Source organism: Sebastes fasciatus, chromosome 21, assembly GCF_043250625.1.
Source record: "Sebastes fasciatus isolate fSebFas1 chromosome 21, fSebFas1.pri, whole genome shotgun sequence".
Lineage (NCBI taxonomy): Eukaryota > Metazoa > Chordata > Actinopteri > Perciformes > Sebastidae > Sebastes > Sebastes fasciatus.
In genome coordinates, this window is record NC_133815.1 from 11,850,264 (window position 1) to 11,877,531 (window position 27,268).

Genomic DNA, 27,268 nt, shown 5'->3' on the forward strand with positions numbered 1-27,268 from the left:
AGGATCAGCACAGCACACACACACGGATAAGCACAAACACAGAGTATCTTTCACACTCATTTGCTATCAGTGGTGCGTCTTTCAGCTGCTGCTCGCTGGTATAATGAGAATTGCCTCTTGAGGATTAAGGGTTTAGGAGAAAGGATGCTGTATGGATGTTCTTCACCTGCGTGACTGCAGGCGCTCTCACAGCATCCTTAGAAACATCTTTGGTACAAAAATTGTTTGTTGTTGCAGCTCTTTTTGTGTGTGTCAGAGAGGGGGCACGGTGTTAACCCACGACTTGGCTCCAGAGCAATGCCATGGTTACACCATACATATAAGGTTTATATATTCACCTAGAAGAACCTTTCTCTATCAATCAATATTTGTGTAGGCAAGACTCTAGATGTGCTCTCTCTCTTACAACTTATATTCAATTTCTCCAATGTAAAATTACAAATCTATATGTCAAGAAACATTAAGTTAATCAAATTAGTAATTTAAGTAACTGGGAATAGTTAATTTATTATTAACTTATATGTAAGGATATCCACAGAGAAGTGCTTTTAATTTTTTATTAAAAAATATAGATATAAGACGTTCTCTTGCACAACAGAAAATGACTGGTTGCACATAAGTTTATTAACAAACATAAATATCATAAATACAGGGATTCATAATCTAAAACAAAAAAATGCCAATTTTTGTCAATGCAGTATTTTCATGTCTCAACCAAAATCTCAAATATGAAGAAACGTTGTGATTCTACAGATTTGACACCCAACATTTAAAATGGATCATTATAAGTCAAGCTCCATAGTTTTGAGATTAAAGCTATATAAATAATAAGAGTGATAAAAAGCAGCACTAAATTGTACAGAGCATGTTTTTGTGCTGATGGTTAAAAATGCAAAAAAGAAAAGAAAAGAGATGGAGGGGATATCTTTGGTGGACTGGAACTTCATTTCCCGACGAGCTCCATCATTCTTCTGTTATTCTGCGCCTGCTGAGCCAGCTGTTCCGCCCGGGACATCTCCATCATCTCCCGCAGCAGGTGGAAGGTGAGATCCAGGGATATCGGCGGTTCCTCGGACCTCCTTCCTCTCTCCATCTCCATCTCCATCGACTCGTCACCGTCACCGTCGCTTATGAGCGCCCTGATGTTCCCAACTTTCCCTTGTAAAAGACGCCGCGTCAGCTGGAGTTGCAATGCTCTGTTGTTGTAGATGGCAGGTGATGGGAAAGAGTTAGAGTCCCCGTTGCCCAGGCGGATGAAATACTCCCCTCCAAGCCGCTCCAGGATGGGGCCAGACTGCTGCTGCTGCTGGGAGTTTTGGGTTTGTGGAGCTGGGACGCGCAATGCACCGCCAGGGCTCTCAATAGCCCGACATTCAAAGCGCGGTAAGAAGGCAACAAGCAGAATCACGGTGGTGCCAAGTAGATTGAGCTTCATGTCAGGATATCAACAGGAATCTGGGAGAAAAAAAAATAATAAAAGATTATTTGTTTTATCCCCAAAAACTAGTGTGCAGATGTGCTGCGTAATGGGGAATTTACGCACGAAAAAGCAGATGTGTTCGAATCAGAATCAGAATTAGAATCAGAATCAGAATCAGAATAGTGTTTATTGCCAGGTGTATGAGAGGTATACACTAGGAATTTGGTTTTTGGTTTTGTTGGTGCAAGTTAAACAGTATAATAACAAAAGAATAGATAAAAACGTTATGTGCTGCGTAATGAGGAATTTACGCACGAAAAAAAACAGGCATTGCATGTTGTGTGGTAACTAGGAACAATAGTGTTACAGCTTATTTATTGTTTTGAGAGATTTTGTGATTCATCTGCAGTAATTATAGGAAATAGTCTTTGTTGAATTGGTGCGTAATGTGGAATGTTTGCGCGTAAAAGAGAGATTGAGCTTTTTTGGCTCAGTAATGGATAAACTGTGGAAGTTTAAGCATTAATTATTGCTTTTTTTCCAGCACTATGAACAAAAACAAGTTTGAAAATACAGTGTAATTACTAAAAAGAGCACTTCTGAGAAAATGTAACATGCCAAAAGAACTCATGCAGGAAAAACTCACAATATGGATGAAATAAATGAAGCTTTTTCATACCTTCAATCTTTAGAGGAGCCTTGGATGTTGCCAGGTAGTTGGCGAGATGCCGCCCTCCTTCTCTTCTTTGAGGAAACAAGTATATAGTTACTTAAGGAGTAGATGCTGAATGGACTTATATAGCCAACCTCACTACAAGTGTCGCGCTCCGAGTCGAGATTGAGTCTGCGCGTCCTTTGCATGCAGTGTAACGTGAATGGACGCCTCTGACAAAGTGCTTTAGTTTAGACGAGATGAGTCATATGTGAGCGTGCGCGCGCGTGCACCAGCGTCTACCTCGGTTGCTTTCGGAATAGGCCTATAGGTGCCACACCTGCTGGCATTTGCACTGGAGGAGAGGAGGATGATCAAAAAAAGTCAAGATAAGTTTGAATTTAGCAGAATTATGTGTCCAGAATTAAGATTTAAATGTTTTGCATGACACAAATATTCCGTATTAAAAGACGAAATACAATGATTGTTCTTTTTTGGTCAACTCTGCAGCAGTTACAGTGCCATTCTGCAATAATGATTAATAATTAAGAGACTTAACATATTGGAAATGCATCAAATAGTTGCAGGTATACAACAGGTATGTTTTGGTGCAATCTGCAGGACTGACTTTGTTTCTGCATATTGCACCACACTTAGGCCTATAGGTGCCACACCTGCTGGCATTTGCACTGGAGGAGAGGAGAATGATCAAAAAGAGTATTAAGTCAAGATAAGTTTGAATTTAGCAGAATTATGTGTCCAGAATCAGATTTAAATGTTTTTGCATGACAAAAATATTCCTTATTAAAAGACAAAATACAGTGATTGTTCTTTTTTGATCAACTCTGCAGCAGTTACAGTGCCATTCTGCAAGAGTGATAAATAATTAAGAGACTTAACATATTGGAAATGCATCAAATAGTTGCAGGTATACAACAGGTATGTTTTGGTGCAATCTGCAAGACTGACTTTGTTTCTGCATATTGCACCACACTAATGAGTCCACAGCTGACCTGTGTTGCATTCAGTGAATGGGCATCTGCATTGTCTCCCAGTGATTCATTGCTGCTGCACAGATACGTCACTACCTCGGCCACACTGGGAGCCTCGGCCACCTCGCTCCGGAGGGGCCCATCACACCGCCAGGCCACGCTTTCATGATGGAGAGCTTAATCCCATATCAGCCATTAGAATCTCAAATAGTTTGATGGTAATAAAAAAAAGTAGAGCTCTCACTTGTCTGTTTCACACTTAGTTCAGCTATTGTGCAATATAATGAAATACTAATGTCTGTGGAAACATTTGAAAAGTTGGCACTTTTCCACTCAAGCATAAACTCCATATATTTGTTAAATCACCTTTCACAATGTGATAAAAACCCTTCCCATTAATCCTTAACAGTAAATCCATTTCAGCCAGACATTCAGCCCGGGGAAAAGCTCCAGACCTACTGTATATATGAGTATAGGCAGAGGTCAAAGTAACTTACTGTAACACACAATGTGAACTCACATAAAAAAAACATCCAATTTAAGAAAGGGGAGAGAAGAAAATAGAAAATTAGATTTTGTAAATGTAGAAATGAAGTACAAGGTGGGTTTTTCTTCAGACTATCTGCCATCTTTGAAAATTCACATATTATCTTTAGACATTTTAGGTGATCGGAGTAATTTTCAGTCGGCGTGAAAGTGTTTTTCCTCCTACAGCCTCTCCACTTTGTCGCTCTTCATGCTCCGCTCTGCTCCGGGGAGAGGTGTCAGGTCCCATCATGAGAAACACATGTTGGCTGACACAAATAGAAAAACACCGCCAGATGAGAAGAGTGACTGCTCGTGGTCAACTCATGTCACCTCATTTTCAAATCACTGTCCCTGCACCGATCGCGGGGAGAGAAATCCTCTCTTTGTGACGCCACACCGGAAAAGACTCAGGCTTAAATCATTATCCCTTTGTTTCCTCAATTAGGGCGAGTCTCTCAGACGATTAGATTAGATAAAACTTTAATGATTTCTCCGGGGGAAATTGGGATGTTGCCACTTAATATGACCTTTGTGTCTGACCTCTTCCCGCAGGTGGAAAATACCAAAAAACTGTTTAGATGGAAATCTCAATACCAGACACTTCAAAGTGATTCTGAGAATGGATTTCACAGAAACACTGTCAGACAAACAAACTCTCCATGGCAACAGATTGTTTTAATTGATCATTTGCCTTTCTAATTGCGATCTGCTACGAGGAGGGACAAGTGCTTCTGTCCTTTCCTAAATAATTGGACAGCTTTCCCCCAGAGGATTTAGCCATGTTTTTCCTAATACTTCTGGTGTTTTGCTCGACTTTGACAAACTCATTTTCATAAACAAGGTCACTCTGGTATTTGATTGTATGAACAGGTACTCTGGTGCCGATCGCTGGGACTGCAGCGCCCACAGGGCTCCACACTTAGACCACCACCTGACCTCAGTACTGGAGCTCAGGTGTCCTTCTGCTTTATAGTCCAGTGATATAAGCTGTTATAAAAACACCTCTCTAATAGAAGTGGGAGCTTGGCCTTTCATCTTAAGAGAAAAAAAGAGATGAAACATTTTACAGAAGTGGCATTTCTAGTTTTACAGTTTATCACAAAACTACACAAAGCTTTCATACAACCAGCCCACTAGATATATAAGTATGATAATGTTCAGTCGTGGCAGTTTAAGGCTAAAAGGACTCATTAATTATGCAGAATGAAAGCTGCTGACCAGCATCCCCTCCGGTTTACTTGAAGTAATCCTCACTGCAACTCAGCTGCTTTTAAAAAAGGAGCCGTTGACGCATTTCTCAAGCAAGACATTTGAAATGGTAAAACAGAGCAATCCTCTGAAGCTCTTGAAATTATCACCTTTTGAAAAAATTAAATGTGAGACATCTGGGCTTCTCCTCTATTGTTTGCATGCAACTCAACAGTATGTGTGTGCAGCCCGGATGAGAACGTGTAAAGCAAAGCTGTCCGTAATGCAGCGAAACCCCCCGAGGGCCGTTCTGTCTAAATGAATCTAGCATGTGTAGCTCTGGAGGTGTTGACTCTCCAATGCTTGTTCACATAGTGGATGCCAATCTCCTCACACAGAATATTTAATCTTGGTCAAATTTCCTTTTCTATTTGTGTACGACGATGGCTGGATTCTCCAGTTCAAATTGATCAATAAGGAGACTAAACATCCTAATAACTTCAATTTAAAAAAAGCTTATCTAACCAGCTGTCTATGCATAATGTACTGAATACATTATATTATAGGATACATTCTATTTTCTTATGTTCAACAAATCCTGTGAAAACACCAAAATGACGTCTCTCCCGTCTATGGCACTCAGCCCCAAGCCTATTTGTTCCCAGAAAAGGCGTACATCTTTTAAAACAGGTCACAACATCTTTATAAGAGCTTCAGTAATTTCCTAGAACAGCTGCAGTTTTTAGCAAAGGTTACTCAAAACAAGAGGCGTAAATGTTCCATTTGTTCAGGACTATATAACACACATTTGGTGTGCTAGTTATTGTTTACAGCACCAGGATGGTGGAAGTTTTATTTTTATATTTTTATATTGGTGTGGAAAAGGACAAAAGAGGACAGCAGAAATAATTTCAGTCATAGGCCACGTCTCTGGTCCACATCTGGATTTAACAAACATGAATATCTGGTATCTTATTGATCACTGGCAAGTATATCTCACTATTTAGTCCAAATGAAACATGCTCGGTTGTCGTACACCTACTTTGCTCATTCATTAATTGCCCGTTGCTACTGAAATGCGTACTGAAGATCTTTGGTATGCTTGCAGCTGTGGGTCATGTCATTATTTCATCCTTATGTTTCAAGTTCAGGAAATTAGATGTATATTGAAGGGTTCCAGGAAATATATGTCCTGCTTCCGTGGATGATTTCCACATTAGCGATGTTTTATTTCAGAGATACGTGACGAATAATGTTTCACTCAAATGCGAGAGGCAGCAGACGTCCACTCTGAGACTGTGTAGGTTTTGTCTGCTTCATAACATAACAGAAATTGCCATCTCAAGAGAAATCTAGGGCAAAGCCATTCTACCAAAATTGTAACCCAGTTTTCGTCGCTCCTTGATAACACACTTGGACCATTTTTGGCTCTTAGATTGGTCCCTTAATCTGAACACTATAAGGTTTGGATCATTTATAACTCAGTGTTTCTGTCAAAATATACTGGGTCTGAGATTTCTTTATGTATGATCAGCTGCAGGAGAACAAAGTGACTCCAGGCCTTATAGTGCAGACAAACATCATATGCATCAACGTTGACAGTTATCATACAGGCCGACGTGACAGAAGACAGCCAGAGAAAAGAAACATTTCAAATGGTTTTCTTTATTTTAGATTTGTCTCTGAGCGTCAAAGACCTTAAAAATCTCTTTTTCTTTCAACGCAGCTACCACTCATGTAACAATCAGAGGCATTAAGGGCTGAAATGGTCGAATGCAGGGGAGATTTTAGATTCTTTTAGGCACCCCTAGAAAATAATTATCTAACCCTCTGAGACTTTACTGTCTTTAAGAGGCTACTATGGGCTTATTTAGTCTTAACACTAGTGAAGATATTGACTAACTAGAAACCGTAAGGAATCCATTGGTACCAACCATTTCATAGCTCGTCAAGAAGGCGGTTAAATAATGCTCCAAATTAAAATTTTGGTGAGGGAAAACTGGCATGACCATTTCCCTTGACCTCTGACCTCAAGATGATAATCGCATGCAGTTTTGGGCAAAAACCATGCAGTTATTTGCATGCAGTATAATATATAATGGGTTAACATCAAATGAGAAAAGTTTATATACAGGGGAATAAATATGTGAAAGCAATACAAAATGACTGAGGGACTTACTGCTTTATATTCCATTATATTTTTGTTAATATTATGAATTGTCATCTGGTGTTTTCCTTCCCAAGTTGAGTCGGAAAAGGCATAAATTGGTGCATAAAATTCACCAGAATGCAGGAAATTAAGTTCTCAAAATGTCCTGGTGGACGACTCCCAGACCCACCACTTAATATGTCTCCACCCCAATGTTGAAACAAAACCTACACCCTTGACTGTACACGCGTCACATTCTCATTGGAGGCTGAGCCCCCCTAAAGGTCTGATCCTCGAATCGCCCCTGGTCGAATGGGTTTCTTCCGGTCTCACAGTGATCCGTGATCAACTTAGATATGTTTATGCAAGGATTTTTTATCTGGGTTAATATCCAAAACAATATCAAAGTTGCCATTACACAGATTAAAATGGTTATGCCTTCTATCATATAACCATTTTTATCCTTATGTAATATTCTAACGTGCATGGCGAAACTCTTCCCAGTGGTATGCTTTGTTTTGAAGAGCAGATATTGGTAGACGTGGGATATATTTATTGTCAAGTGAAGCGCTAATGAGAGAAAACAGTCGGTGCAGTCCTTTCTTCAACCAAGCATGTCTGCTGCAACTTCTTTTTTTAGACAATAAGTTACGGTTCAGCATGAGGATAGCCAAGTCTGCGTCATAATAGAAATGCTCATCTATCATCATCTCACGGCAGTGACCAGTTTAGTCAACAACAACAAAGCAAAGGGTGACATTTTGGCTTTTGTCTGTAAGAAACCGGAGATGTGATATGACTGAAATGTGCTTGTTTCCAAGAAAGCCTTGCCCCATGGCTGTATATGTGTAGAATCTCTTAAAGCCGTGTTCACAAAACCCCTCAGAGTCCTCTCAGATGATCGCACTGGGCATTTGCCCCTTAGCACACATAATAGATGTCCTCCACCACGTTAGACAGGATGCAAGCCAGCGGAGATTCAGTGAAATCAGCTGTGTTTGTGCAGGATGAGATGCATTGTTGAGCATTTAAATGAGGATTGTATATATTGTGTTATATATTGTGATGGAGTGGGGTCAAAGAATGTCTTGAGAGCCCTTGTGCAGAAAGGCACAAACACTTGATTTTGTCTTTATCACATCAGAAGATCATTAGATGGGTGTCTGTCCAATAAAAAAACAAAGTACATAACTGACCTCATTAAGTTTTTCCCTGAGTAAATCCAGTGACTCATCCTTTGTTTTCTTTTCTCTGTTTTACTGGTTCTGATCAGAAGATGACTGAGTTTTCTACAGTGAGCTGCAAAGCATTCCTCCTCTCTAATTGTTTGTGTAGGTGTCTGTTCCCTGGTTGGTTTCTTTCTGATCATCAGCGAGGAGCTAACAGGCACTGATCATCACACAGTGGCTCCAGGCCAAAATCAAAAAATGAGACAATCACAGCAGACAGCAGCGGCACTCAAATCTGAAAACAGCACAGGAAAAGAAAAGATAGAAGAAACACATATAACTTATCATGTGATGCTCCAAAGTAGTTAACAAACTATGTGAGTTTGTTACTGTACTGTGAATAATGTGGTTTTAATAAATAGAATTGAGGTGTTGAATGTGTCGGAGGATCCTGAACTTTGTTCTCTGTGATTAATTCGATTGAGTGGCTGTAATTTAAAAGCTTCCAGAGTTCGGCATCAATCAACTGAACCGGTCAAATAAAACTAATGCAATGAATCAATCAGCAGAGATACACACATTAATCTGGAGCGCTACTCTGACAGAAGCCTCTCAACGTCAGGCTTAACCCTCCAGGGAGAGAGTGAATAATATACAGTACGGACGCTCATGATTAGAGACACAGAAAACACAGAGAGGAGAGAAGGAAGATGCAGGTACAGTGAGGACGGATGGCTGGTAGTCGGACCTGCTAGTAAATTCATCAGCTTGAGTGATTGGACGACTCGAGAGTGACATCGTTTCTTGGGATGAGCAACATAGAGAGGCAGCTATCAGACAGAGAGGAGGTGCCAGGAGCTGCGCTGTCCTTCACTGTCCCCCCTTTATCCAGTGGTAATGGGAGGTCATCCAAACATTTAGCAATACAGAGGCAATCAGTGCCTTCTAAATCTGCACAAGAGGCCAATAATGATATATGATCAGCATCAGGACCTTAAAGGAAAGCTCAGTGGGTAGAGCAGGTTAACCAGAAGGTCAGTGGCTCGATCCCCGACTCCTACTGTCAAAGTGTTCTTGAGCGAGACACCACCAAGTTGCTCCCCGGGCGCTTCACAGCAGCATGGCTTAACTGCAGAGGTCAAAGTTCATGTATGTACCTGTATATGACGGATGTAATTAAGTTTAAGTCCAAAGGTTACAACATTTGCCTACCAGCACTTCTAAAGCTCACTAATTAACACGTTTTAATCCCTTTGTTTAATCCAAACAAAAAAAAAATACAGGCCAGGACCAGTAATTTTGCAACAGTACAGCACATAACACATATTCAAATCTGATTTCTTTTTAGTTTAGAGGGTATGATTTAAAGTTTGTTCTCATTTTTATCTACTCAAGATCGTCCTTGTTGTCGGTGTTTTGGTTAATTTTGTATAAAGAAAATAAAACAAGTTTAATGAACTTTTAAGTAAAGAGATAACGCCAAAGTATGAGTTTACATTTTGTACTACATTGTCATTTCCAAGTGCCTTTATCAGTGTTAATTGTAAAAAGAAATGTTAAAAATTGTGAATTGTTGTCATATAAAGAAAGCAAATCATCATCATTTATCTCAACATATCGAACATCTCTAAACTGCGATTTCTTGTTACTCATCGGCAGACATATACCCTGATAACGATATATGTGTGACAAGTTAAAAGCCACCAATAATATTAGCTATACATGGATTCCCTAATGTCTCTACATTTAGTTATATCTAATTATAACACAATTCATTGTGTTTCTCTCACTCCATAATTATTCCTGCCATGGTGACAACCAACAAACATTTGATTAATTGCTTTACATAAACTTGTTTTCTTTATTATATTCCTTCAAAATGAAACTAATGTACGTCACATGGAGTAAAAGTGAGGTTCGTCTTTGTCGCCCTTGCCCTGCCGAGACAGCAATTTAGATTAGCTCTCACGATTCCTTGCAATTAAATTACAGCGCCTTTTAAAAACTCACTAAGTGCTCTGTGACGGCAGCAGGTTGCGATTGCTTTAGCGTTGGTTCTGCTCTAAACAGGAGACATTAATTTCATCTTAGGTCATTATTATTTGAGTACCAGCATCTACTCATTGTTGTTTCAACTATTACAAACTAATCAGTGTGCGGAGAGCAGATATTCATCGATCATAAAGCCAAAAGGTTACACTCAACAAGTTTCCCAAGAACTCTGTGTGCAAGCTGAGTTTTGTAATTAGAGTTCGTGTGTGTGTGTTTTTTTCCTCTCCTCACGATCCCTCCTGATGTGTCCAGTTCACTGGGCTGTGCACACAACTCCCACACAAGTGATTGTCAACTCAGGTGGGCTTCCCCAAGCTCCTTGACCCCTCTCAACACGGGCGAGCACGAATTACATTAGCCACAGTTATGCAAACATTAATTAGATGAGGGATTTGGATACAACACCAATCTCTTTCTCTGCATTGAGCTGGAAGCCATCGCTCTCCACTATGCACATGTTGTTTTTTTGCATCCCAGGGTATGTGTTTCTATCATGCACACAACAATGCACACTTACATACACTATAAAAAACCTCCAGCAGAAAGCAAGCTGAGCTAAGTATATGCAGCCATCTGCCTGAATGAGTTGTGTGATATAACACGTCGCCTCGGGGTGGAAGGACGTAGTTCAGTTTAACTTGGGTTGGCAATGACTTTCAAACAGGGCCGAATAAACAGGAGCCTAACTAACCACAAGTAGGTTGTACATAGCCCGAGGCGATTCACAAGATTACAGTCAAGATGTTGCTTTGTTGCACCCCCTCCTCCTCGCGTCTCACTGCATGTAAAGACTCACAAAATGGATCCATTATGTGCTCTAAATCAGCTGGGACACTGAATCATCAGGTTTTATTTGGGAGTACATACCGAACCTGAGAATTAGCAACACATGGTGATGTTCGTTTCCACTTCGAGGTGCTTGTTTGAGTGAAAGAGTGAATGTGTGAGCGTATGTGTGGTGTTCTCGTGACACACCTTAGGATGTTTGTATGGAAATGAAAGACCTGTTCTTTGTTTTTCCTCGGAGGATTACTGACTTCTGCCATCTTGATCGCAGCTCATTTTAAAAGCTTTCCTCACCAAAATGACAAGAGCAGCAAGAGTCCCACGTTTCAAAAAACCCACCCCCTCACATCTAACCTCGGAGCCCGAGCGATTGTGTACAAAATAACGGAAACTCCGAATAACACCAAGCACCTAAGAGGGGAGCAGCGTCACACTTTTGCTTTGAAAACAGATTCAAAACCTTCTTTAGATGCTGTCACAGTCTGAAACTGTGTTTATTGAATAGGAAAAAAATCCCTCTTTGAAGGATGATGGAGGAGGTGGAAATGTGCTTTGCACGCTGAGTTGCAAAACTCCCCGTAAAGGTTCATTGATGTTCAGATCTTTTAATTTCCCAGGGGTGCAGGTTTTATGCTCCTTACACCAGGTTTTCCTTCTTTGTGCACAGATATTAGATAGACTAGGAAAGCGGTTTCTGAAAGGCTTCCATAGATTCAGGCTTTGTATGCTGAAGGTCACAACCTACAGTTTTCTCAAAACTTGACCTTGGTGTCACTGATTTGGAGTGACAGTTAGGCCTGTTCAATTCAGTGGTCGTATTGGAGGCTGTACATTGGAGGCACTTTACAACTAGACTTTAAAGTGTCCATTTGCGCCGCTCTTTTCTGATGCACTTTGTCCTCGTCGAGTGGCTGTTGTCGGGATGCCTCTTAGGTGCCTCATTGCAAATGTACGCTGACACATTCTGCTAATAGGCAATCAACATATGAATGACTCACCTTTGCATTTGTAATGCTGTATGAATGCCATTTTTCATGCGGTGTTTCCACTTTCTGTTCACTTCTTGCGAATACCCAAGATTGACTTTTAAATGCAAATCAGAGACTTGGCAGTTCAAATTAGCCTCAGCTTTAACGTTAAAATCATTACTCATGTGAACGTACAGACTTTGGCATTAATTGTTCCTGATCAATTGAATTAAATGATGCCTTAACTTTAAGATCAAATGTTATTTTAGGAACCACGGGTGTTTGAGTATTCTCAACCTGAGACGCCTTGTGAAATTCTTCTAAATTGTTTCACTTACTCAAACTCGAGGGCACAGAGGGGGGAAAAGGCAGGGATTCAATTTACATATCAAAGCGAGCATACCGATGCTTCAGGGTCCCTGCATAGATGTATGTGATCCATATTATTTATAGCTCAGGAACGTCCCCTGGGATCCTGATGCTGTTCGGCATCTGTCATGCTACAAGGGAGGGTAGTTGGGTAAATGTAGCTTGCAATTAGTGACTGTTGCATCATGTCAGGCCAAAGGGTTGCGTGATGCGTGACCGACATATAATCACGGCATTGATCAGACAACTTTTTGGAGAACAAAGCAAACTGGGCTGACAGGAGTCACTTTGAGGGGGACACAGTCATGAGAGCAGGAGAAGTACTGTATATTAACATCACTGATTCTCTGCTCCGACATGAATATTATTGTAGGGGTGTTTAGCATGCCGGTGACACACTGACACTCTGTTAGCGATAAGTGACAGTGGCCCTGAGGATGAGTGGAGCAAGGTGACTCCTGCCCTTTTGCTAATGAGCATCGCTGCTCTGACTCATTCAACACCATTGACTGATACAGGAGGAGTCGCTCCTATTGAATGGCGCAAGAACAAAGTCGCTATTCCCTGGTGGACGTCCTGAAACGTCAGCTCATTCAGGGTGCAATGCTCTGCACTCACACGGAGGAGTGCATGCAAACAGTGCAATGGCATCACCTGTTGCAGATGCAAATGGGAATCAAGTGTAAGTAAGGTCAGAAATGGACTAATGGATTTTCCACTTAGAGAGATAGAAATGGGGAATAAAAGCAAAAGCCTCATAGCCACTAGCAGAATAAATTAAATAGCTATAAGAAATGATGGTGATCTACACTGGTAGACTCAAGGGGGGGAAGGGTGCCTTCTTAGATGCCCCTATGGTAGATAAAATATGATAAAGTGCCCTCTAGGGTGGCCTTCCAGTGGAGAAAACGTGATAAAGTGCCCTCTAGGGTGTCCTTCCAATGGAGAAAATGTGATAAAGTGCCCTCTAGGATGGCCTTCCAGTGGAGAAAACGTGATGAAGTGCCATCTAGGGTGGCCTTTCAGTGGAGAAATGTGATAAAGTGCCCTCTAGTGTGGCTTTCCAATGGAGAAAACGTGATGAAGTGCCCTCTAGTGTGGCTTTCCAATGGAGAACATTTTATAAAGTGCCCTCTAGTGTGGCCTTCCAATGGAGAAAATGTGATAAATTGCCCTCTAGGATGGCCTTCCAGTGGAGAAAACGTGATGAAGTGCCCTCTAGGGTGGCCTTAAATGGAGAAAACATGATGCAGTGCCATATAGACTGCCCTACATGCTAGAAAAACGTCTGCGCGCTGGTGCCCTTTTTATTTTTTTTTGCCCCTGCCCGTCAGACAACCTGAGTCCACCACTGGTGAGCTACAAAAGAAGCCAAAACACAAGTTAATTTTGAAACTTGACCCCTGTGTCACTGATTTGGAATAATCCATCACATCTTGTCTTGCATTTCCCACTCAACACTTTCCAGTTCTGGCCACAGGTGATTAAGAGTTTTTGAAGTTCAACAGACAGATAAAATGTCCGTATGGTTCTACAAAATCCCTGTTCAAAACTTCAGCAGTGCATGACTCTCAGCCCACAGCACTTCCACGGTGTCCTCAGTGCATCCCTGAAATGGCCAGTGTGACACTTGTCAGAACACGTATTTAGTTTGAAACAATTTCTTTCTGTTTCGTTTTTTTTTTCTTTGCTTCTTACATTCCCCATGGTCCATTGCCATCAAATCAGTCGCCGTCAAGTTGAGTAGCACTTAGTGGCTAAAAGCCCTCTTTGATAAAGCATGTGAAGGGTATGTTATCAGGGTGGCTTGCTTTCCTTTTATTAGTCACATTTTCAAACAGACTGACCAGCATTAAAAAAAAAAAAGTGCTATATGGGACATATACATCCTGTTCAGCTGATAATACCTATAATAAGCATGTTTTTCCCCAAATAATGTCTCACCAAATTCTACATCCTTCCTGCAGTGAACAATGCCCCAGAGGAATTAGTGGCTGTCTGCATTCATTAAGCTCAGTATCAGTCTAATTATGCGCCAATGTGCACCTACGGACTAATTAACGGGGGATCAATAAGGGCCCCGGATGCCCCTCACGTATAGGGGCCCGCCGCTCAGCCCCCTCATTATTGGAGCTGCACAGAAGCTTCAAAGAGGATTTCTCAGGCTCTACCCGAGGCGCTGGATGACATGTTAGGCTGCACAGGTTTGGCAAAAGTTGGTGTTTCTGCTCTTCTCTCTCTCTCTCTCTCTTTTTCAGTGTGTATGTCTCATATCTGTCTGCTATTCATGAAGCTACCGCCGTTACTGTCAGCTTGGCTTAGCTTAGCACAAAGACTGGAAACGGGAGAACAGCTAACAAGGCTCTGTGTCTGTCCCTCTAACACACCTTATAGGCCATCTCTTTTCTTTAATTAGTTTGTAAGTGTACAAACAACACTTTGGTTTTACAGGAGTGTAAGCACCATAGATGTGGGTCAGTAGGGGCCTACTACGCCTAATACATTGTAAAAGTGAAAATGAAGCTTAAAGGCATCACGTTCTAGCACGTAAAACTGAATGAAACGTTACCTTTTGAACACAAGCAAAACGAGGTTTAGGCAACAAAACTACAACAAGGTTTAGGTAACAAAAATAAAACTTCTTTAGGTTTAGGTAACAAAACAACAACAAGGTTAAGGTAACAAAACTACAACAAGGTTTAGGTAACAAAACTACAACAAGGTTTAGGTAACAAAACTACAACAAGGTTTAGGTAACAAAACTACAACACGGTTTAGGTAACAAAACTACAACAAGGTTTAGGTAACAAAACTACAACAAGGTTTAGGTAACAAAACTACAACAAGGTTAAGGTAACAAAACTACAACTAGGTTTAGGTAACAAAACTACAACAAGGTTTAGGTAACAAAACTACAAGTTCTTTAGGTTTAGGTAACAAAAGAACAAGTTCTTTAGGTTTAGGCAACAAAACTACAAGTTCTTTAGGTTTAGGCAACAAAACTACAACTTGTAACAGTGTAACCTTCATATTTAAACAAACATTTAAACAAACGATATATAACATGTCAATTAGTTAGCTTTAGAGCTACAGAGCCGGGCTAGTTCCAGTCTTTATGCTTTGCTAAGCTAAGCTAACAGTAACAGCGGAAGCTTCATATTTAAACAAACATTTAAACAAACGAGATATAACATGTTAATTAGTTAGCTTTAGAGGTAAAGAGCCGGGCTAGCTGTTTCCCCCTGTTTCCAGTCTTTATGCTAAGCTAAGCTAACTGGCTGCTGGCGGAGAGTGATATTGATCTTCTCATCTAACTCTTGGCAGAAAAGCAAGTGTATTTCCCAAAATGTCATAAACTATTCCTTTAAAATAGCACTACTATAGTCATACTCACAACCGACAGTTTTTAAAAAAAGGATACAAATTGATGCATTATAGTATTGATTGAACAGAAATGACGGAAAAGACTGTGACCAGACAGAAACATGTGCCAGCTGTTAATGAAGGAGACACAAGATCCTTCTAAACGTTTCATCATTATTCTCACAAAGTTGCGGGGCAACTCTGGCGTAGGCCCCCGGCTTAACAAGAGTACAGGGCGTACCCGATGATGTCACTGCGATAAGCCCCCACAGTGCTGCTGAATACCAAACTGAGGGACGACCTCTGTAAGTTGCCATGACACCAGGAAACTAACTAGCTCTGTCTGGTTCCAACATCCAGCATGGAGCCACTCGCACTCGCACAGACACATACGTCATACACTTTCGCTTGCATGATCATGTACACATACACACATACACATACACTGGTGATGTGGTTGGAATGATATCTCAAGGACTCTCCCCTCCATGCCGTGCTGGTTCTAGGAACCCAGCCAGGTTTTGGGGAGCAGCTGAACTGTTTCACCCGCGTCACCTGGACAGAGAGGTCATGCACTTCCGGGAGACCGCAGCTGTGTTTCCTGCCAACACGTTCTCATCCCAGCTCGTCACATACTGACGCTTTTTCAGACCACTCGGCGTCACTTTTCGGTCGCAGTAAACACGTGCTTAAATTGTGAATTAGACAAAAACACGTGCTTAGGTTTAGGCAACAAAACCACTTAGTTAGGTTTAGGAAAAAAAAACATGGTTGGGCTTAAAATGACATTTTTACAGTGCAAATTTGACTTGATGTTGGGAACAGTTGATTGTAACGTGAAAGTGAAACGTGACGTACAGGACACAAACAGCGGTCTTTGTTGGACCCATCCACCTCCCCTCCCGCCTGCCCTGTGTGTCTCTTTTGTTCTTTAAACTACGTCACCACAGCACTGTCTCTGAGCGTTTACTGTCGCCACGGATGGGTTAACATTGTAGTTAATGGAAAGCCCCGTGCGTCTCATACCGCCGCTAAATGGTGCCTTGTGCAGCGGTATCGAGCGCCGACGGTCGTGACAAAGCGTCGGTATTTGACGCACTGGAAATGAGAACGGGCTGTTCCTGCTCACCTGCAAACAGCACACTAATATAGCCTGCTGGCTCCAGAAACACAGGAATACCTTTTGCCCCTCTTTTGTCATGTTTAAATGATCTGAAATGAATACGAGAGACGCAGCAAAGTGAAGGGTGATGCCCCTTTTACCCTGCAAAAACAAACAGATGATGCAGTTTATCTTCTGGCTTGTCCTTCTCAGAGTGCGAGATGCCACGCGGAGCAGACGATAGATTGAGAGCAGCAGGCCAGCTGGGCCAAATGGTGTCTCTGTCCCAACCACGGCAGATCAATAAAGTCCCTGACCTCAGCTGTCAGCCAACTAAACTGTGTGCGCCAGGGGACGCTCATTTCCCTTTCGCCATGGAAACAGGAAGTAGCGAATGTAATATACAAAAGTGCCTAAGCCTATCAGCTAACGGCTCAGTCATGTGGATTTTTTTGTTTTGCATGAGCAGGCTTAGGGTTAACTTGGACAGACAGTACCTTTTATTGATTCCTTTCTGAGAAATCATGTCATGTGAAGCTATTACCCATGAAATTTACCTCAGTGGGATCTATCTTAAGTCTCCTATATACCCTGGTGACGCGTGTGACGCTTGAAAATCCTCTTCTACACACTCAGGTGCTTATTTTAGAGAAAAAGCACCTTTTGTCTGTTGTAAAACCACACAAAAATAAAGCATTTTGTTCTATGAAGGCACAAAACAGAATGGTATTCCACTAAATCCTGAATAAAATGTGTAAAAAACAGCTTCTCTGTTCTCCAGCCAAGTAAGTATTTATAATTACACAACTATAAATACACAAGCAAACTGTCAGCAGCTAATCACGTCTGATTTATGCCAGGATGGTGCTGATGAGATTATTTTGCGTCCTTTTATATCTTTCCCTCCAGCGCTCTCACCTCGTCTTTGATGCTAACAGGTCAACTTTCTTTTTTGAAGGAGAAGGAAGTTTCAAGCCTCTGGCGAGTTTTTGCATGAATGAATGTCCTTTTTTTCCCCCCTGTGATTCATGGATGGCCACCAGTATTTAAAGATGACAAAAAGTGAAGCACACAGATCTTCACATGACTAACATGTTTCTCTGTGAAGAGATGCAGGATAGAGATATACTACACAAGCTTGGAAAACAGTGTGAAAAGCTTAAAATGCCATATTGTAACTGCACATGTGCATGTGTTCTATAAATAGGATACGATATGCGGCATGAATGGTCTCTGTAGTCCTTTGAATAATGCAATCCACTGATCCTGTTAGAGTTATGGCTTTGTCCCTGCTTAGTGAACCATTCACAAGTTGTATTCATTCATAAAAAATGTGCAAAGGTGCTTAAAGTCTTCATAATAAAGTGACGCCGAGGGGCGTGACAAAGCAGCCGTATGTGACGAGCAGGGATGACAACGTGGTGCTATATCGCAGTTATTTCAGGATGTCTTTCAGACTGAAGATTAGATGGCATCTGGCTTCACTTATGTGGTAGTGAGGGACGAAATAATCACTAATTTCAAATGTTTAAGGTTATCACTTCATATGTAGAGAAAGAAAGGTTTGAAGGATTGTTTCTTTTGCATGTTCTCCCTGTGTTGAAGAGATTTTTATACTATAATACAAAGAGGACATGCAAACACTGCATTATGGGCATCATGGAAAAGGATAGTGAGGGCAAAAATGGATAACACATTTTAGAATTAGACTTAAAGAGACAGAAAGAGGAATTAATTTATTTTATTGTGTTTATCTGTCTTTATTTAACCAGATACATTATATCTTTTACATGAGAAACTTGGCCAAAATTAATTAAAATTAACATTGAATCTAAGAGTCATAAATTAATAAATAAATAAAAAATAAGTTGTTTGTAAATTATTCTAAGCCCAGTGTGTGCAGTACAACAATACAGTACTGTGTACTACAACAGTACTATAAAAATAGTAGTAAATGAAATTGGTTTGGGTTTAAGTTTCTTTACAAAACGTCAAGAACAATTCCCCTTAACAAGATATTTTATATTTCTAGTTACATTACCAGTGGTGGAAGGGTGACTAAGTATGTTTACTCAAGTACAATTTTGAGGTACTCTAACTTTACTTGAGTATTTCCATTTTCTGCTACTTTATACTTTCACTCCACTGCATTTCACAGTGAAATGTTGTACTTTTTGCTCTACTGCATTTTTGTTAAAGCTTTAGTCAGTAATTACTTTGCAGATTCAGATTATTAATACAAAATATATAGCCAACATGATTATATATAGATTGAGTTACCCTGCAGTATATAAAGTTAGACCCAACTTTACCAGCTGCAATATAAAATGTACACTTGTGCATTAATGCATCAGTGATTCAATTATTAGAATATTATCATGAAATAACCATTCTGCAGAGTGATTACTTTCACTTTTTAGGATATTAAGTAGATTTTGGTGCTAATGCTTTTGTATTTTTACGTAACACAAACTTTGAATAGATGACTTTTACTTGTAAAAGAGTATTTCTACACTGTGGTATTACTACTTTTACTTCAGCTGCACTGTGAACTCAGGTGGGACCCGTGGGAGTTGTATTAAAACCCTCCTGCGAGTCCAAAATATAAATTTTTCAGGAAATTGGAATAAAAAGAGTCTACTTTGGGCTCCTTTGGCTGAAAAGTAACAAATAAAAATATCAAAACCTGTGAGGAGGGTTTTTCACATGAAAGCAGCGATATGTTATGGAGAGAACTATTTCTAAATCTTATCCTTTAAGCACATTTATGAGCTGTGGAGACACTGAGAGAGCTCCGTGGTCACAGCTCATAGAGAACTTTATCCGGCCTGTGCTGTGTATTCTCCCATAAAAGAAACACCATGGGAAAGTAATCCCGTTTGGCTGAATTCACGCCGGATCAAAAGTCAGCAAAAAGCCTTCAACACTTGTGGAGACAGTGGGTGACACGGGCAGTGACGCCAGCAGCCAACTAGTGGACTATGTTTTAAATTGGGGGGATTTGAGATGATATACATTCACGTCACAGAGGACCTTATAGCCCTCTCTAAATCACGACAGGGACTTTGGGCCACTAATTACGCATTTCCTCCTCACATCTCCAAACACAGCATCACTTGTGACCTTATCTCTGCGCCTGTCAGAGTGTTAGCATTCACATGGCAAGTGTGGCGATGAATATAATTACTGGAGCCCAAAATAATAACAGCATCGTCTTTGAGCAACCAGTCAATTGTCCTCCCCCTCCTCTATCTCCTCCTCCAAATTAGTGCAGACAAGGACAGAAATAGAGTTATTAGAGCCCTGAATCTATGGGAGAAACACATTACAGAATACATGACAGACAAGGAAGGATATTAATACTCCAGTGAACTTAATCTCTCATGAAAACACTTATAGTAATCCTATTAAGAAGTTTATCACAACTCCATAACTTTAAAATGATGTGCAGCCGGTATAGGAGTTACATCACTCTTATTTATTTCTATTTCAGCTTCATGTCTTGTTGTTTTTAAGGTATTTGAAGTGTCCCTGCACGGTCTGTAGTGTTTTGTCACTCATGTAATTTTGGTGTTTTTAAGGCCGTCCTCGACCAATGAAATTCTTAGTCGACTAATCGATTAGTTGATTTAATCAACATATCTGTAAAACTGAGTTTCTCCACAAAGAATCCCACAAAAGCACCACTTTAAATCTGGTGTTTACCAGAGATGCACTCATAAGTTTCTTAGAAATAAGTCATTCATCATGAAAAAAAGCATAACAAAATGACTAATCAACTTAAGAAATCTTAAACGACCAAGACAAACAATTAGTCGACTAATCGACTAAGATGTGGCAGCTCTAATCATTTCACTTATTTCATGTTCTGCACAGGGGAAATATCCACTGATATTTCAGCTATACCTTCTTAAGTTTGCAAACTGTTTATATGAAAAAGGAAAACAACATAGAAACCAACCCACTGAGCACTGATAAGTATACTTATGTCTATACTATTGGGAGTTTACACTTTTTAATAGTGTGGAAATTAAAAGGGAATGTAGCTTAATATATAAATAAAAAATTTGAAATTGAAAGGTAGAAGACATATTTGCATGTTCTGGATTTTTCATTGAGGGAGAAGGGTAAAATGGTAAATGGACATTTATATAGCACCTTTCTAGTCTTCCAACCACTCAAAGCGCTTTACACTACATGTCAGCTTCACCCATTCACACCCATTCATACACTGATGGCAGGTGAAAGGTGTCAACCTGTCCATCAGGATCTAATTCAAATACTCATTCACACACCGATGGCACAGCCTTCAGGAGCAGGATCACAAGACATAGTATATCGTAACGTGATACGTTTTTTATGTTGTAATAATGTGAAAATATCTTGCTATTATATGAAAAATCTTGTTATAACAATAAACTTCTGTTATAATGGTATACTGATCAATTTTTATTTTTCTGGCATGGAAGCAATATGCTACCATAGTTTTCTTTTCATTTTATATATAAATATATATATATATATATATTCTATGTAGTTTATTTTTTTTACAATTTTTATTCTTATTAGTTTTTATTTATTTATTTATTGTTGTATTCATTTTATAGCTCACTGCTTAAATAATACAATTAAAAAAAATAATAATTCTTGGATTATTTCCTTTACAACAGTTATATACAGATGCAATGTCTGTTATTTAATTATTTTTTTTTAAATCCAAGAAGACACATGTATTCTTATAATCCATACTGTTAACCTGATTTTGGCATTGTATATATATATTTTGGATTTGCAGCTTATTGTTATTTTAGACTTTATATTTCCCTAAGCATATTTTTTCTTTTTCTGGCAATATGCTACTATAGTTTTCTTTTATTTTAATATATATTGATATTTTGTCTATGTAGTTTATTTTTTACACAATTTTGTTCTTATTAATTTGAATTTATTTATTTATTGTTGTATTCATTTTATAGCTCACTGCTTAAATAATAAAACAATAAATACATAAATAAAATAACAAATAATTCTTGGATTATTTCCTTTACAACAGTTATACACAGATCTGTTATTTAGCTTCTTTTTTTTAAATCCAAGATACACATATTCATATGATCCATACTGTTAACCTGATTTTGGCATTGCATATATTGTTGTTACCTTAGACTTTATATTTCCCTAAGCATCAATAAAGTTTCATCTAATCACTTTGTATTGCAATGCACAATAATTTCCCTCAGGATAAATAAAGTTGTATCTCATCACAGAACAAATCCAATGGACCAACATGGACCTCTTGTGGCTGCAGGTTGGTATTTATATTTATCAGCATCAGCTCTGACCCGGAAGTACCTCAGTGTGTTTTCCCACGTGGGGTAATAATGTGAAAATATCTTGCTATTATATGAAAAATCTTGTTATAACAATAAGATTCTGTTGTAATGGTATACTGATCCATTTTTCTTTTTCTGGCATCGCAGCAATATGCTACCATAGTTTTCTTTTCATTTTATATATATACATATATATATATATATTTTTTTTTTTCTATGTAGTTTATTTTTTTATACAATTTTATTCTTATTGTATAAAAAATAAACTACATAGAAAAAATATATTGATATTTTTTCTATGTAGTTTATTTTTTGATACAATAAAAATAAAATTGTATAAAAAATAAAATATATAGAAAACATATTGGTATTTGTTTTCCTTTACAACAGTTATATACAGATGCAATGTCTGTTATTTTTTTATTTTTTTAATCCAAGAAGACACGTTTTCTTTTCATTTTATATATATATATATATATATATATATTCTATGTAGTTTATTTTTATTCTTATTAATTTGTATTTATTTTATTTTTTTATATGCATTGTATAGCTCACTGCTTAAATAATAATACAATCAATAAATAAAATAAAAAAAGAATTCCTGGATTATTTCCTTTGCAACAGTTATATACAGATATAATGTCTGTTATTCAATTATTATTTTAAAAATCCAAGAAGACACATTTTCTTTTCATTTCATATATATATATATATATATATATATATATTTTAATATTTTTTCTATGTAGTTTATTTTTATTCTTATTAATTTGTATTTATTTATTTATTTTTGTATTCATTGTATAGCTCACTGCTTAAATAATAATACAATCAATAAATAAAATTTAAAAAAGCATTCCTGGATTATTTCCTTTGCAACAATTATATACAGATGCAATATCTGTTATTCAATTATTATTATTTTAAATCCAAGAAGACTGTACCATACCGTTAACCTGATTTTGGCATTGTATACATATTTTTTGCCTTAGACTTTATATTTCCCCCAGCATAAATAAAGTTGTATCTCATCACAGAACAGATTGAGTGGACCATCGTGCACCTCTTGTGGCTACACGTGGTATTTATCAGCATCAACTCTGACCCGGAAGAACCTCAGTGTGTGTTCCCCACGTGTTGAGCTCACACATCCAACAGCAACATGGCTTCGTGTAGTGTGGAGGAGCTGTTAGCTAAAGCCGAACAAGAAGACGCAGAGAAACTGAAGAGCATCTCCGTTCAGAAGGAGCTGGACCTGGACTTTGACATCGGCAACCTGCTGGCTTCTGACAAAAACCGCATCGAGTGGAAGAAAGACGAGAAGAAAGAGGTCTTTTTACGGTTGTTAGCTCGGGACAACACGCAGCTTCTCATCAACGAGATCTGGAAACGGCCCACTGAGAGAGTCGAGGAGGCAATAGTGACAAAACTACCTGAACAAACCACACCTTTACCCAGAACCAAGCCAGCACCGAAGCGTAAAGCTACGACAAAATGGGAAGAGTTCGCCAAACTGAAGGGCATCCAGAAGAAGAAGAAGACCAACCTGGTGTGGGATGAAACAGCCAAAGACTGGAAGAGACGCTGGGGCTACCAAAGAGCCAAAGATGACACCAAAGAGTGGCTCATTGAGGTGCCTGTGACTGCAGATCCAAACGAGGACCAGTTTGCAAAACGTGCAAAAGCAAAGAAGGAAAGAGTGGCCAAGAATGAGTACAACCGGCTGAAGAACATCGCCAGAGCTCAGAAGGTCAAAGTGCCAGGTGTTGGGTTGACTCCCATGGCTCAGCAGAACAAAGAGGACCTCTCCAAAGCTGTGAGTGTGGCCAAAGTCTCCACAGCATCAGCAGGGAGGTTTCAGGACCGCCTGCCTAAAGAGAAACCACCTAAAAACACAGGCAAGAGGAGGAAGTTTGAGCCACTCATTGGTGACTTCTCCACTGAGAAGCACAAGCAGCTGGAGTTGTTGAAGCTGATGGGCGGCAAGGGGCCCAAGCTGGACATCACCAGGGCTGTGGACAAACAGATCAGAGAGGAGAACAGAGAGGAGGCTGCAGCCAGGTTCAAGAAGGGAGCAGGGAAGAAAGGACGCAGATCAAACATGGGTGGGAAGGGTGGGAAAGGGAAAGGAGGTGGAAGTAAATTTGGAGGAGGAAAAGGAGGTAAAGCTGGAGGAGGAGGAAAAGGAAAAGCTGGAGGAGGAGGAGGAAGAAGAAGAGAAGGTAAAGCTGGAGGAGAAGGAGGGAAGAGGAGAGGCAAACCTGGGAAGCGTTGAGGATAATCTGCTATATCTTGTTTGTGCCTTGGCATCAAAAACATCAGACTGGACTTGGAAATTGATGCAACATGAAATGACTCATCTTATGATTTTGTGACTGTCTTCTGTTTAAATTTGTCACCACATCTGTAAATTACCAGCATTCATGCATGGAGGTCACCTGATTTAATATGTGTAATATTAATGGCAAATACTTATAATTAAAATTTAGTAGATTGTGTTTCTGTTCCTGTCTTTAATTAAATGCAGAATTTTTTTAAGTCACAGCCAGAGAATGAAATTAGCACCTGCCACCTGCTAAGTAACAGGGTAACAGGTAGAAATGTCAGGTCACCTGCCACCATGGCAGATAGGTTTTCCTTATATTAAGAAATACAATTTTAAAAATCAATTCCTAAGTTTGAAATAGTCAGGTATTAAAGTTACATGATGTATTCCATATTTATACTGTCTTGTACTAATTCAATGTTTACATTCCTAAAGCATTCTACATAGATCTCAGAAGTGGCAGACAAAAAAATGTAGTGGCCGGTAGAAATGTTCAGTGACCTGCCACAGTGGTAGGTGAGGAAAAAACTTGATTTCAGACCCTGGTCACAGCCATGAAACATCTTAAAGCAGACATTTTTTTCACATTAATTTGACTTGTAATAGCAGGAAAAGCACAGGTGTAACTAATAGCGTTACACTCAATGTATTCACTGACTCTTAATCGTTGCAAACAGTATGCGATGGTCATTAAATCAAAGATTACACAGATGGCAATGTTAAAAAAAAGATTTCCCTCTAAAAATAGTTTTTATTCAAGACTAAATATGACATTTTGATTACTTGTAATTTGACTGTAATCATCAAAAATAGAGTAAGCCAGTGCTGTAAAGTATAAAATAGTAAACTACTGTTTATGCTAGTTTTACAGAACTTTAATGCAGAACAACATTTAGACAGTAAACTAAAGAAATGCATTGGAGCTGTGGTAAAGTAATCAGTGAACGTGTTGCAATGATTCCCAGTTGGGCTGCAACTAACAATTATTTTCTTTAACAATTAATCTGTTGATTATTTTATTTAATTTTTTTATAATTAATATTTTATTGATTTTTTATATGAACATTGTCACATTTTGGTCCACAAATCAAACTCCTATATGCAAAACTATATCAACATAAAAAAAATAGATAAAAAAAAACAAATTAATACATTTAAAAAATAATATCTACAAAATCCTAGTATTCAAATAAAATGCAAAAATAAATAAGACAAATTAAATACATTCCTACATTCAGTTGCACCATGGTCTAATCTAATTTACAAGCATCCAATCAATTTTCCTGTGTGTTTCCTGCTATGACACATCAAAGTGTCTGCAGCTATGAAAAAGACTTGTTTCTAATGGAGTGCTGCAACAGAGGAGCACTTGTCAATATATATATAATTATATTGAACATTTTCTGAAAAGTATAAATTAACCTTGTAGTAGAGTCTGTTTTTGGATAATCAGATTATTGAATAATTCAATTAAAGGCATTAGGTAGTTCATCACATTGATGCCAAAAGCTTCAGTATCAATCCAACATTGCCATAAACAGTCCTGCTCAATGATTTGCAACATTGCCCACAATGATCTAATGATCTAATGATCTAATGATCTAGGTTGCTGCAGCAGCAAACATTTGGCACAAGTTCAGACTAATGAAAGCATTAATGGAGTGACAATGGTGGATGTAGCTATAATGCAATCTAATGTTCCCAAAATATCACCTGCATCTCTGCTCTCAAAGTAAAACTGTGATGCACAACAGCTTGTTTTTGTTTTTTTGGTGAATTTTATGTACATTTCTAAGAGCCGCCCTGGTTTGTCTCAAGAGATAAAAGCTTAAACGTGGAGGAGCTCAGCGCTCATGTGTCTTTTCTCCTTCCTAGAAGTAAACATCAGATCGGTTTACTAAGCAGCTTAGCTGTGGTTTTTGGTTATGTAAAGGCTTTGCTTTGGCCTTGACGACTCGACTGGAGGCATCACACTGAATTAGGAGCAGTGAGAAGCCCAAATTTGCACCTTCAATACATTTGGACACCAGAAAAGTTGTTAATAACACAATTTTACTATCATTTTAGTGAGCGTAGCTGGTAGTATTCATGTATGTATTCATGTGTTACCTGTCTTTAAAGAGACTCCTCTTAGATCCAAAAGGGGGTTCAGTCCAATCAAGTGTTTTGCAGGACGACTGAGGCCAAAGATTATGAGGTCAATTAGTCATCTCATCCATTTACAGGTGTTTCCACTTTCAGACCAGTGCACACAAGCTTATCCTCCTGACAGGACTTCAACATTACTTCTTGTTGACATTAATTTGCAATGAATCAGGAAAATAAAATGCACATTTTTTTCTAGGTAGATTTGTTCTAAAGTTAATAAAGTCTTCCTGCAGATAGAGATACTTGCATATGTATATTTATAATGGTTGCAAGTTTGCAACAAACATCCACTCCTCAGATATATAATTGTCTGATCTCTCATGTTATTATTGATGGATGCTCTCCAACGCAGCAGAGCGGGAGAGGGGAGGTGTGTGTGTGTGCGTGTGTGTGTGTGTGTGTGTGAGAGTGAGGAGGGTTCAATCACCATCTGTTGAGCAGTCCCATCCCCAAGCCCATTCATCTTTGTCCCTGCTCACCCAGGCCACTGGAAAATGGGACACAGTCGATAACCCTAAATTAGTCAAGCACTCCTGACGAGGTGGAATTATGAATTCTCATTTACATCAGGGTAAAGTTCCCTCGCATGTGACCAGATGGTCAAAGAACAATAGACGCTGGCATGAATATGAGGTGGTCAAGCATGACCTCTGAGATGAAGACTGCCTTTATTATAAAAAAATATTGAAAATAGATCTGTATGTGGTGAAATTTAAGCTT

At 39.1% G+C, this 27,268-nt stretch overlaps 2 protein-coding genes across 3 annotated transcripts; one reads left to right on the forward strand and one right to left on the reverse strand.

Annotated features, from left to right (window-relative positions):
• Positions 1 to 549: 549 nt before the first annotated feature.
• Positions 550 to 26,615, reverse strand: crhb (corticotropin releasing hormone b). 2 transcript variants are annotated; one of them, XM_074622101.1, is made up of 3 exons: positions 26,510 to 26,615; positions 2,100 to 2,164; positions 550 to 1,455 (listed from the first exon to the last, which is right to left on the reverse strand). In XM_074622101.1, exon 3 carries the CDS (start codon positions 1,433 to 1,435, stop codon positions 944 to 946), a length of 492 nt encoding a protein of 163 aa, XP_074478202.1. In that variant the 5' UTR covers positions 1,436 to 1,455; positions 2,100 to 2,164; positions 26,510 to 26,615; the 3' UTR covers positions 550 to 943. The 2 variants fall into 2 exon arrangements, with proteins under 2 accessions (XP_074478202.1, XP_074478201.1); XM_074622100.1 differs by lacking the exon at positions 26,510 to 26,615 and having other exon boundaries at positions 551 to 1,455; positions 2,100 to 2,281.
• On the forward strand, positions 23,160 to 24,572 carry rrs1 (ribosome biogenesis regulator 1 homolog). Its single transcript, XM_074621782.1, has one exon. The coding sequence runs from the start codon at positions 23,237 to 23,239 to the stop codon at positions 24,347 to 24,349; it is 1,113 nt and encodes a 370-aa protein (XP_074477883.1). The 5' UTR covers positions 23,160 to 23,236; the 3' UTR covers positions 24,350 to 24,572.
• Positions 26,616 to 27,268: the final 653 nt, after the last annotated feature.

What these genes read in the sequence shown, in the direction of transcription:
- rrs1 (XM_074621782.1), top strand. Translation starts at nt 23,237, where the DNA reads ATGGCTTCGTGTAGTGTGGAGGAGCTGTTAGCTAAAGCCGAACAAGAA.
- crhb (XM_074622101.1), bottom strand. Translation starts at nt 1,435, where the DNA reads ATGAAGCTCAATCTACTTGGCACCACCGTGATTCTGCTTGTTGCCTTC.